The sequence below is a fragment of the Thermochaetoides thermophila genome (assembly GCF_000221225.1).
Source record: "Thermochaetoides thermophila DSM 1495 unplaced genomic scaffold scf7180000011819, whole genome shotgun sequence".
In the NCBI taxonomy this organism is placed as follows: Eukaryota; Fungi; Ascomycota; class Sordariomycetes; order Sordariales; family Chaetomiaceae; genus Thermochaetoides; species Thermochaetoides thermophila.
Window position 1 is genome coordinate 287,889 of NW_006383035.1, and position 13,010 is coordinate 300,898.

At 49.7% G+C, this 13,010-nt stretch overlaps 2 protein-coding genes across 2 annotated transcripts; one reads left to right on the top strand and one right to left on the bottom strand.

Annotated features, from left to right (window-relative positions):
- Positions 1–7,389: 7,389 nt before the first annotated feature.
- CTHT_0048460 (uncharacterized protein) lies at positions 7,390–8,385 on the top strand (the record flags this gene model as incomplete). Its single annotated transcript, XM_006695146.1, has 2 exons — positions 7,390–7,950; positions 8,023–8,385. The coding sequence occupies 2 exons, from the start codon at positions 7,390–7,392 to the stop codon at positions 8,383–8,385; spliced, it is 924 nt and encodes a 307-aa protein (XP_006695209.1).
- A 1,108-nt stretch (positions 8,386–9,493) lies between these two features.
- On the bottom strand, positions 9,494–10,703 carry CTHT_0048470 (mitogen-activated protein kinase CPK1-like protein; the record flags this gene model as incomplete). Its single annotated transcript, XM_006695147.1, has 4 exons — positions 9,494–9,870; positions 9,925–10,306; positions 10,354–10,549; positions 10,597–10,703. 4 exons carry the CDS (start codon positions 10,701–10,703, stop codon positions 9,494–9,496), a joined length of 1,062 nt encoding a protein of 353 aa, XP_006695210.1.
- Between the last annotated feature and the right edge of the window lie 2,307 nt (positions 10,704–13,010).

Here is a 13,010-nt window from a genome sequence, read left to right on the forward strand (position 1 = left end):
CGAATCCTCCGTTGAAAATCTACTAAGCAAATTTTCATATAAGCTTTTGACAAGAGCCTAGTAACTAAGAAGTATAGCTTTATGTTTCCCCTTTCTTAAATTTCTTCTATGCCCTCCTGTTCTTCTACTACCATTCCCTATCTCTTTATAGTCCTTCTTTCCTTCTATTCCTTCTTCTCTTTACTAATCTATTCGTTTAGCACGATATCGTCATTCAACCATAATCTCTATACAACACCTGACGTCTAGGTTATAAGAACAAAGAGGCTTTCTCTTATATCCAGCAACAACGGGTTCTCTTCTGCTTTGATCGGTTATGTTGCTACAATCATCTAGTGGTCAAGGATCATTCAACATCCCAGCAGCATATACGACCAAACGTTCCAGAGACAACTGCTGTTGGAGAAAATAGAATGAATTGAAAGTGTCACTGGTACGTGCAACTGCCCGATGCAAACAAGCCAGTTTCATGTATCTCCAAATCAAGTTTCTCGTTTTCATCCTCACTCCCATTGCTCTCTCCTTATTCACCACTCAGTCTCCTCAGTCTCATCACTCTCCTCAGTCGTATAACTCTCCCACCTACCTCACTTTCCTCACTTTCCTCACTTAGGTCCTCATCCGCATCGGTCATTGTGAATGCTAAACCTTTGTCTGCCCCCACTTCAAGCAAAAATCTTTCCACTTTATCTAATCTTTTTTTTGCCAGCATACCACAAAATTGTCCTCCCTTTATTATCCTTTACATCAACCTCAATATCTCGATTAAGGAGAAAGCTGACAACCCTCATATCCTGTTGCAGCCCCATGGCCATCACTTGAGCATGCAATAATGTCCTTCCCATATTGTCCTTTTCCTCAACGGTCAGCGCACCTTTCCCCCTCTCCAGTAACAGTTTTATCACATGCAGATTGCCTTTCGAGCAACCATACCATACAGCCGTCCTACCCTTATTGTCCTTTATATCAACCTTGATACCTTCATCAAGGAGCAATGTTGCAACCCTTGCAACCCCAGCGTCATCCCATTCTTTGAGGCCAATGGCCATAGCATGTAACAGAGTTTTTCCTGTGGAATCCTTCTCCTTGAGAGCCAGATTATCTCCAGTCCTCTGCAGTAACAGCCTTACCACATCGGAAGCACCATTCCAGCAGGCATACCATAACGCTTGTCCTCCCCATATTGTCATACGTGTAAGCTGTGATCCCATGCTTAAGGAGAAACGCTATGTTTTCAATGTGTCTATCGAGCATCACAGCATTGTGTATTTGCGTCTCTCTCCCTTAATGCCCTTGCCACATCCCAGAGATGGTGCTTGCAGGCATACCATAAAGGCGTCTTCCCATCATTATCCTTGGCGTCAATATCAATCCCCCACCTCTTGTCAAAGATGTGCTGAACTTTATAAAGCTGGACCTGTTTCAGGTTTACCGCGGTGTGTAAGACTGTTCTCCCCTTGAAGTCCCTATCCTTGACCGTCTGAATATTCGCACCATTGTCTAGCAGTGATTGGATAATCTCTCTGTAAGGTTTCACCAAAGCATACCACAAGGCGGACCTCCCCTTATCATCCTTGGCATTCAAGTCAATGTTGTGCTGGATGAGGAACTGAGCTTGATCGATCTTTGGTACTTTGCTGGTGATAATGGCATGTAATATAGTATTCCCCACGCGGTCTCTCTCTCTGATACTTTCGATATCTGCACCTTTTTCGAGCAATAAGTCAATAACTTGTTGACTCCATTCCACACAAGCGTACCACAAAGCTGATCTTCCTTCGCTGTCCCTCGCGTTAACATCTGCTCCAGCTTCAAGCAATTGCTCGATGACATTAACCTCTAAGGACTGGCAAATGGCTCTGTGTAATGCTGTCTGGCGATGATTATTCGCGATGTTTGGATTGGCGCCTTTATCCAACAAGACTTTTGTAACTTCCTTTCTGCGAGAGTGGAGAGCAAGCTGCAATGGTGTGTTTCCGTCTTGGTCCTTTGCATTGATGTTGACATCGGCGCCCCAGTTAATCAGATCTTCTGCAATATTTGGATCCGGCGCAACGTGAAATACTGATCGTCTCATATAATCAAACTCGTTAACGTCCGCGCTTCTCTCTAGCAGCAAGTTGACGATGCTTCTGCGGCCACTTGAGACAGCACTAAAGAGTACCGATGATCCCTTGCTATCCCTTGCGTCGATTTTCGCCCCATGATTGAGCAAGATGCGGGCAACATGAGAATCGCAAGCAACATGCAATGCAGTCTCTCCATCCCTTCTTCTGACATTGGCATCTGCTCCACTCCTTAGCAAGTAGTCCACAATGTCTGCATCACCATATGAGCAGCGATGTGTAAGGGTGTGCCCCTCCAATCAACCATGTCGCTGATAGCCGCTCCATTGTCAATAGCCGTCTGTACCGCCAGAACGGCTCTCCACTTAAGAGCATCTTTAAGCAGAGCTTCGTTTGCCATAGTCGCCTCAGTGTTACTCCAATACTCAAATTCCTCGCCATCTGTGAGCCGCAATTTCAACAGTGTCCGGACCTTGTCCCTGAACCTTTCACTCCTAACAATCTCCACACTTTCCAGTGGTGGAAAATAGCCTTTTCGATCAGAAGAGGCTCCCTTGGACACAAGATAATCCATAATACTTTGGTACAGTTCAGCAGGCATGGCATCAAACTCCTTTCAGCTTTCCAAGACCTCCATTGGTGTCATTCCATTGAAGGTTAAGTTTATATTGGCACCCCTTTCCACAAGTAGCTCAATGACTCTTCGGCGTCCTTGCTCGACGGCACAGAACAATGCGGATTTGCCGCAGACATCTAACGTGTTGACAGAGACCCCAGCCTCGAGCAGTAGGGTGATGATCGTTCCATATCTATTCTCAAAAGCGTAGAATAACGGCGTTTGACCTATGGCATCTCTTCCATTGATGGCAAGATGAATGCTCTCAAGGAGCGAATATATTCTTGACTTATATGTGTTGCCAGGATCACTGCTGACGCCAACGCGGAGTTTAGCTGATTTGGGGATCTCGGCAATAAATGCAATCAACAACTCAATCCCAAGTTTTGTTGCACGGAAGATGGCACCTGTGTCTTGGATCTCTTTCCTCTTCAGCTTGAGAGCCCAAGGATAACGAGGTTGTGGGGAATACTTCTTAGATAAGGCTTGAATATCAATTGGTAGCTGTTGAGTTTGTGCCTCGATCTCGAGCAATGCGAGAATTGTATCTCCACAATCTTTCGGCTCTCGCATCGCAGCAACAATTTCTGAGCCGTAAAAGGCATATCTAACATCGAAACAGGAAGATTCTGGAGGCCAGAGCCAGATCAAATTACTCAGATGCATCTCAGCAAAGATGACTGATAGGCTGACCGGTTCTGCCTCTGGGAAGCCGTCTTCTTCATTATGAAAACTGTTGTAGACCGCTCGCCATCGCGAAAGAGGGAATTGCTCTTCCAAAAACTGTCGCTGGCTAGTGAACTGCTGAGCTATATTGGCATGATTAAGAAGATACTCTGCTTCGTAGTGAAGGAATGGATATTTGCTTTTGATTGCCTTCTGCAGCTTTTTGAATGTGTGTTATTCTTTGGACTGTGAATCTGTGAAGAGTTTGTTGTGATGCTTTGGAGAAATTGTCCGTCCACTGAATTTAATTGAGATAGGCAACAATTCTTCAACAGCTCATGCCCATCGGCTTCAAGGTTGCCGGTGGCTGGGAGCCACTTGTGGTTATCACCTTTTCCGAATAAGAAGTCGCAGACCGATTCATGAATGAACTGGACCCGTGGCTGTTCATTGAAGCAAAATGGTCTAACAGCCTCGGCAAGACCTTTAGAGGCATGCTTGATAAAAGCAGTTATCGTCTCCTGTGATATCTTGCCACGATCCCAATAGCCTGTCCACCACTCGTGCTCATGAAAGTGAACAGCGCAATAGAGCTCTTCCGGGCTAAGTGGACGAATAGAGAAGAGAATAATCTTGAAACAAACATCTCTCAATCTTCGGTTCTTTCCCTCTTCAAGGATATTTGCAGAAGAGCTTGGATAGGTCTCCGGGAATTTCCTTCAGCCTTTGGCGCATTGCTTCGATAGGCTTTCCAGGGTACTCCTCATTCAAAGTATCAATTACAAGGACAACCCAAAGAAAGATTCCGTTAGACTTCTCCAATATTTCCTTCTTGAGTAGGTCCACGGTTATATCGCCCTCAAGATCAAGTGCCGAATCGATGTATCGTTTGATATCTTCGATATGTCCCTATTCCCTTTCTAGAGCAATTTCTAGGAATTTACTTATCTTGATCTGTGGATAATGCCGGCTTGATAGGCAAACATGCAGCAGGACATTGCTTGATTGAGCAGCAGGAGAGAGTTGCTTGGTGAAAAAAACGGACCATACAATTGATCTCGTTGTGGGTGCGCTCGCCTAGAGCATCGATGAAAATGGTCAGCGAACTACCCTTGAGTCTTTTGACGGCTTCGATTCGTGTTTGTTGGAGTGGCACTAGCTGCCACCCTTGAACCACAATACTCTTTGCACCATCGTCCATCCACATCAAGCTCTCGTCAATGGTATTTGGGTTGGAATTGAAGAGTTTGTGGAAGAGAAAACGATAGAGGCCAATCGAGGGTCTCTGGTCCACTGATTCTTGGGCGAAGAAGAAGAATGACAAAACGATGTCATGATGTTTAGCCTGTCTGTGCGCATTTTTGAATAGGAAGTTCATCAGTGTTGACTTGCCGGTGGCCGGATTCCCCCTGATTCACAAAAACCCGCCATGTTCCCCCAGTTTTGTCGGGTCACGCCAACTTTTGTACTGGAGAGTGTCGTAGAACCACCGACAAGATTCTTCACGGGCAGGAGGGAGGTTTATCCGATGGGATTCCATTGCTTTGAAGGGGAGAAGCTTCAATAGTTGCTCCTTCAGTTCACTTGGTATGGACCGTTGTTTTGTGTGTTCCTGACTTGGTGCTAAGGTTTGTTGTGTGTTCTTCGCTGGCTCTTTAACAGCAGACCGCTCTGGGTCGGTTTGTTCATTGTCAGTTGCTTGCAACGTTCCCTGACCTGACTGATCGTTGACAATAGCCTGTATTCCCTTGAAGTCCCCCAAAACCTTTTTCAATGCAGAAGCGACTTTCTCATACTCGGTGTCATCAAGGCCAGAAAAACGGCACATGTCCATGTGGTTGCGTTCAATCCTTTGCTTCGTCTCTACTATAGGGTCCTCAAGACAGGACGAATCGGTTTCCACGACCTTCCTGCCAAGGAGAACGACTTTGTGAGCTTCCCGGAAGGACCATATACGCCACTGCCTTTCATGGCACATAACAAGGAAGTGTTCTCTGAGTTCTGTCATGTCCCGTGATCCTAAACAAAGGGTGTTGACAATCTGCTGGTTAACTTTCCAACTAAGCATTCTAGCTCCAGCTGAAATAATGTTATGTATGAGTGCCCTAGGATCAGTTCCCCGATGAGGTGTACCAAAGAAAAAGACGCCAATAGTTGACTCGAGTATTGAATGGAGATCAGGATGTGTTGACAGGCAGTTCTTTGACTACCACAACGCGCATTTAACAACGATGCCTCCTAGGCTGTGTACAATGAAGAGAATAGGCGGGGACTTTTCCTTGCAATCGCGGCGTTGAGACTCCAAGCAAACAAGCAAGTCCCAGGCATGGTCGGACACGCTGTTGTTGTTTACTGGACCCTGGAAGATGTGTCTGATATGTGTGTCGTATCCATATGTGAGAATTCGAGAACACGGTACCGTTTCGGGTAGCAAATCTGCAGGCCAAAAGACGTCTTTTCGAAGTTCGCCGATTTTCTCTTCCTTAGTAGAGGCTGTCTGAACTTTTGAGTTTGATTTTTGGTCTGTTTGAGTAATGCACACATCTTGCTTTGATCTGGACCGGCTGCTTGAGGTAAGGTTGTGGAACAATCGTCGGATATTAAGTTTCGATGAGGATGTTTTTAAGATATCGTCAGTTTTGTCGTGCAATGTCAGCTGTTTGGCCGACTGTTCCTGATGACAGCGCCATGTCCATGTATCCCAGGGATGGCCAGTAAAGCCATGGATGAACACCAAACTAGATGCATCAGTTAGCTCCTGGGATGTGTCGGACCATGGCATGAGTTTCAAAGGTTACTTGAGTGCCGGTACGTACTCGACAATTGCTTCAGAATGCTCGTAGACAATGGTGAAACCCGTTGGTTTGATATCTTCTCTCCTTTTGGCCATGTCTGCTTTGAGAGAAAGCTGCTTCAGAAACCTTGGGATTGATTAGGCTGTATAATTGTTTGGGGAGGGGGGGGAGGGGTTGAGTGCCCTCAAGGGATGATTGTCGAACACGTGAAGGGATGGCTCTGAACAAGAAGGGCTCCAACGTATCATCACAAACGAAGATAGCAGCTAGAGAATAGGTAGAGGAGACATAGCAAATTTCACTGACTATAAGACATTCAAATGTTTTAAGAACCAAGAGCCTCGCTGAGGCTTACTCCTCGGGCCTACCAAATCGGCCAATCGACCCACCCATGCAAAAAGACCACGCCGCTCGAACGCAAGGCCACACCGTCCACAACAGCAGCTTTTCTGCTTGATTAGTCGTCTGGACAGGAGGAGTTGTTCGATTAGGCATGTTCAGAGACTTAATGGATAGTTGTTAGTGGATTGTTCCACTGAGACTCCAAGGTAACCTGGGCCACCACAGTTTATCTGTGGGCACTGGTGTAGGTGTCTCCGGCCATGCTTTGTCCCCATACTTGTCGAGCCTACTCGTACGTGTTTCACCTTTTCAAGCACAGAGAATATTTAGATATAAATCCCTTGAAATGATATTTTCATGTTGGGTGAGCCGTTATAGGTTGCCTGCCTTGAGATCATGGGAAGACAATCAAAAAGTGAAAGGTAGGAATCACGTGCCAGATCTAGGCGCCGTAAGCCACAAGCCATGAGTGGGTCCGCAAGTGGGAGTTTCGCATAGCATGACGTACACAGTGCAGACAATCACTGAGCTGACGACGGGTGCAGATCAGGCCATTCATTCCCTCAGCCCAAAGCCACACTGTGTCACACTGTCCCGACGTCAGGCTCATGGTACCTTGAGGGCTGGCCGTCACCACGTTACCATATGTAGCTTGTGTCTTCAGCCATCTGCCTCCCCAAACTTCAACATCAATTCATGGAAACTCTTATCTCTTTTAACATTGTCACATTTGACCTAATTCTTCCTCCTCGACGCCGAGGACATTGATGGCCAACACATTCACCCCCAGCCATTGGCCGCGACGACCTCCCGTTGCGACAGTCCATCACCACTTCAGGTACAACCACCATCACCATAACCAACTCAGCAACCTCTGTCCAATTGAAACTTACTCCCTCACAACATGAACCTTTCTTCCTCAGCCAAACACCAACGTCCCCTCCGCTCGCGGCAAAGCCCCGAGCTAGGCGGCTCCTCCTCAACCCCGCGCTCCACATCCGGTGCCTGCACGCCGACCTCCCCGGGCCCCGCCCCCTCCGCCTTCTCCAGCTTCTGGGGCGGCCTCGTCCGTCGTTTCTCCGGAGAATCAACGCCAAAATACTACGAGACTAGCAGCGAGCGACACCACCGACGCAATGGTACGGCAGATGCGGTACTCACCAAGTCGTCGCGGACCAGGACGCCCTCGCCCGAGGGGGGCAAGCTAACCCTGCCACCGCTGCCACCGCTAGAGTTGGTGGGATTTGCGGAGGATACGGCGCCATCGGCGCGGCTGCTGACGGTGCAGGTGGCGGAGGAGATTCGGATTATGGTGCCGGCGAGGTTGAGCATTGTAGAGCAGTGGAAACTGGTGTATAGCTTGGACCAGGACGGAGCCAGTCTGGCGACGTTGTATGACAAGTGCTCGCGGTATCAGGGAAAGAGGGTTGGGTTTGTGCTGTGTGTCCGGGACGCTGGCGGAGGGGTACGTTTTACTTATTTCACTTTTTCTAGTCCTTCGCTTTGTCTGTTGCTTGTTTGCTAACACCCCATTCAGCTTTTCGGCGCCTATCTCTCCGACTACCCTCACCCAGCGCCCAAGTACTTCGGCACGGGAGAGTGTTTCCTCTGGCGAGTTGCGGTCATCAACTCTCGGACTAATGACTCCGATGAGAAGCCTCCGCAACCTGAGATTCGCTTCAAGGCGTTCCCCTATTCAGGCGTGAACGAGTACTATATGCTGTGCGAGGCACACTTTCTGAGCATGGGCGCTGGCGACGGCAAGTACGGCTTGTGGCTGGACGACAGTCTGGAGCGCGGCATCAGCTCAAGGAGCCAGACGTTTGGCAACGAACCACTTAGCGATGAAGGAGAGAAGTTTGATGTTCTCGGTGTCGAGGTTTGGGTTATTGGAGGCTGATATTATGACCCTCCAGCCCACACTACACCTCTTCAGCGAGGGAGACTTCGACGTGCGTTATCATCTCTGCTTACTCTGCTTAGTCTTGTTTTCCTGCGGCGTACGGAATGACTGGGAGGTCTTTTTGAACCAAAAATGCAACTCGACTCAGACCAAAACCCGAGATGGAACGAACCATTACGTAATGCAGCAAAAGGAAAGGGGGTTCAACCGCGTTTATGAATAACAGCAACCAAATAAGCGGCGGTAACGAGCTATGAAAATGTGGAGGGAACCTGGGGTAAAGGGAGTTTTGGCGTACGAGATCAACACGATTCATTGGATTTCTGAACTTTTTTATCCAAGCGCAGGGTGCTTTTTTGTCTTTGTACGCTACCTTTTCTGCGACGTGTATCTATGGACTATCAAAAGAATAAGTAAAAGCTGGGTTCTGGTCAGCAATGATAGCAGTAGCTTTGGTTCGAACACTTCATAGTTACCTGAGGCATACCTAAAGTGGCCTAAGTGGACGGTGATCGCGGCCTTCATCCCAACGAAGATGGCCTTCTGACTTTGTTAAAATCAGTCCCTTCCCCAGTCGGTGAGAAACAGGCCAAGGTTCAAGCCAAAGTAAAACAAGGTCACGTAACATCAAGGGCGAGGTCTCTGCTTGAATGATGATAAAACCAATGGGCAGAACATGCCTTGGGGGCTCTATGTACCCAAATAACCTCGCCCTCACCATTTGATTGAGGCACACATCACTCAGGAACGAAAACACAAGCACACAAATCACCTTACTTCAAGCCCAGCGGTAGTACCAAAAGAAATCAACTGATTCTCTGCCCTCCTACTTTCCTGCCTGCATGAATGACTGAGTGAAGAGTGAAGAAACTGACAAAAAAGAGTATCGTCCTGTATTCCGCCCAATCATCTCCATCACATCTCCAACCAAATCACCTTCATCTCACGTCATATCACCAACATCACATCTCCTTCAGCAAAACCCAACCATCAACCGTAATACATCCGCGATGATATCCATTCATCCACTGATCAATCACCCAAAACACCTCACTCCAGCCAAACCTCCAAGCTAAAACCAAGACACCCAACCGAATTAAATCCTCTACCTCATAATCTCATTATATATCAACCTCTTCAACTGCTCCTTAGTTAACGTATCCTTGTGCTTATCGAAGTCAAAAAACTCCTCGGGGATCGGCGGGGCAGTGGGCTCGTCATCCGGGTCGTGGTACGGCTCCAGGTACGGGTGCTTGAGCGCCTCCTCGACCGTGATACGCTTGACCGGGTTGAAGGCAAGCAGCTTCTCGAGCAGGTCGAGCGCCAGCTCCGAGGTGTTGGGGAAGAGCTGGCGGAAGGGAACCTTCTTCTTAAAGGGTAGCGAGCGAATGTACTCGCGCGCGCGTCGCGACTTAATGCCATAGTAGTCCTCCATTGTCGGAGTGCCTAGGACGTCGAGGATGAGCGTGAGTTGGTGATGGTCTGTTTAACAATTAGCCACACGTCCTACATGTAAACACAGAAAGGCAAACGTACAGTCCTTGCCCGGGAAGAGTGGCTTGCCGCTGAGCATCTCAGCAAGGATACAGCCAACGGACCAGATGTCGATGGCCTTGGTGTACTCCTTGAAGGTAAGCATAATTTCGGGCGCACGGTACCAGCGAGTAGCGACGTATTCGGTCATGAAGCCCGAGTTGTCTTCCTGCGAGGCGGCGGAGCGGGCAAGGCCAAAGTCGCAAACCTTGAGATCGCAGTTGGCGTTTAGGAGCAGGTTAGACGGCTTCAGGTCACGGTGCAGCACATTGGCTGAGTGCATGGCCTTGAGAGCACGCAGGGTCTGGTAGATGAAGTACTGGCAGTGGTCATCCGACAGCTCCTGGGTGCGGATGACGCGGTGCATGTCCGTCTCCATGAGTTCCTGGGGAAGTTAGCGGCCATTTTAAGCGGTCCAGAAAGTCAACTAACCTGAATCAGGTACACCTCGTTAAACGTCTCATAGCTCCTCGGCTTCTGGATATCAAGAATGGAAATGATGTTCTCGTGGTTGAAGTAACGCAAGAGCTTCATCTCGCGCAGCGTCCGCAGGCAGAACATAGAGTGGTCGAAAGGTGTAATCTTTTTGATGGCCACCTTCTGGCCCGAGGGCTTGTGGATAGCAGAGCTATCGTCGTTAGCTTTGTTGCATGCTCTGCCGAACGATCTACGTACCACACCACGCCATAAGCGCCCTCTCCGACGACATCTAGGATGTCATATTGCTCGCTGACGTTGAACGAGATCTTGCGGGTACCACCGCGGCTCACTTGCGTAGCCATGGCTGCTGTGTGTCGCGGTCTTGCGCGACGACAAACCGATCAAATCCGCCGAGATCACTGAGCGTTGTTCAGTTTGAGTTCAGTCGATTCAAAGGCCTTCTTATTCGATGTCGCCGAATGTCAAGCCAACCCAAATCGCCGCGTCTAAGATTCTTTATGACACCGTCGACGTGACCTGTCACCTCCCGCTCAGAGCCGTGCCGAAAATGGGACCCACAAGGCTGTCGAACTTCTTTGTCGTGTGTCGGACGCGAGCCTAGGAGCTGGCGGCACAGGACTCAAGGTCGTCTGTCTAATGAAAGAAACAACAATTATACACGTCAGTTTGTCGGAGCCGACCAGCCAACAAAAAGAGCAAATACCAAATATGAGACAGCCGAATAAGAGAGCAACTGAAATCACCCCGAAGCAAAACTCGGAGTCGCCGGCACAACAGAGAGTAGGATTGGTCTCCAAAGAGGCCGCTTGGCGACGTCAACACGAGGTAGGGGATTTTGCGAATGGAGAAAGTTGCAGGCCCAGTGGTGATGTGAAAGCGGCGATCAGGAGGCCAGGTCGTGGCCTTCAGGGGTTGGGGAGGTCAACTGCCGAGTAGCCGTCTCCTGGACGCTTCTCCTAACGGCCTGGGCTTCTGAAAGCCAGCCCCGAAACAACCGCCACCGTTGACTGGCCGACAGTGGCTTAGGGCTTGGGATGATCAAGCCAACGATGGCAGCAGAAGCAGGATGGCGATCAGACACCGTCCGCAGGCCGCCCGGAGTTAAGGTAGGATGAAGGGGTCCAGGTATCCTGGCACAGGTTGCGGAGGAGGGTTTCTCCCAATGGCGGCTGCAGATGATCGTCCAGACCAACGGTGACGCGGTTGAATCTGGCTTGTTGGTCGACAAGTTGAGAGCGCAGTGCGGCAGCCGGGAAGTGTATGTGCCTGTATGATCTGCTCCGGGATGCCCAGGGCGAGGCGGGGGACACAAAGCAGATGAGGGAGGAAAGACAGGCTGTCACCGAGAGTAAAACGTACCTTTGAGGTCGAGGCCGTTCTATCACCAAGTGATGATGGGGGTCGCTGGTCGTCAGGAAGGTAAGATCGGACGCAGGCAGACGACCAGGGTATAGGAACGAAGACGGTGATTTGGATGAAGGTGAAGTAGTGGTGAAGAGACACAGCCCAGCAATGGAGCGGAGGAGAGATTGGATACAAGAGAGCCCGAGAGGCGGGGAGTAAGAGTGGAGAGGGGAAGAACGGCGGTCGTGCGACAGGATGCGCGACGACTGCCCCGCTTCGCTGCGTTGCTAGTTTCCCGGGGCTGGCAGCCTGGGCCTGCTGCTGGCGAGCCGCTGTGCCAGAGCAGAGAGGGGCTCTCCTTGAGCAGAGGGGTAGTGGGCAGGGGTGCAGAGGGTAAGCTGCGGCTGCTGTCCAAATGAGCGGATCGAGGGGATGGAGCTCGAACCAGGTACCAGTACGCACCAGGTAAGAGGAAAGAGCAATAATTTGGCCAAATTGTGGCGAAAGTGGACCGAGAAAAATGACCTTAGGAAGAATCAAAACCACAATTGATAGGAAGCTTCTGCAGTGAGGGAGGGCGGTGCTGATGAATGGTTGGACAAGGGCAGGGTCGCAGCGTTGAATGTGCAAGCACAGTGAGCAAAGCTTGGCGGCCGAATCCAGCGTCCAGCTTCGAAACGGCCAGGACTCGTTGGCTTTGATGGACGCCGATTGGTGGGGCAGCCAGCACCACCTTCACCTGCACTTCATGTTGCCTGTCTGTTCTTCACATCAACGATGTTACCTGCATCCATATCTTTCCAACAGGGACTTGTCCCGTATCTCAGGCTCTTCAAACAGACAACCCGACGGTCACAGTGTGGCTGCTGACTTCATCTGCCCTCGACCTTCACTCAAACTCCGACTGAGACTTTTTGAGAAACACCATGTCATCTTCACCACCTTCGCTCCCACAAACAGCAGACAGTCGGCTCCGTACGGGCAACCATGACGATCCATGTGAAGCGCTGCGAGACAACTGCCCTCGATCCATTCAATCCACGCGTGGCTTGGTTCATCCATGGCCAGTCCCGTCATCAGCGATCCAATCCCTTTCTCAGATTCGTTAACCCGACGGTGTGCCTTTGCCGGCCGGCGCTTAAGCCCGCGCGTGTGGTTGGCCATCCATACTCCATACTATTAGCGACTATGGGCCCATGACCATGCTGTCTGCAGCCGAGTCACTCTCACCTTGATGTCGAATCCCACCAACGGTGATGATTATTTTAAACAGCACATCATCAATCCCCCTCCGCGCAGGAACA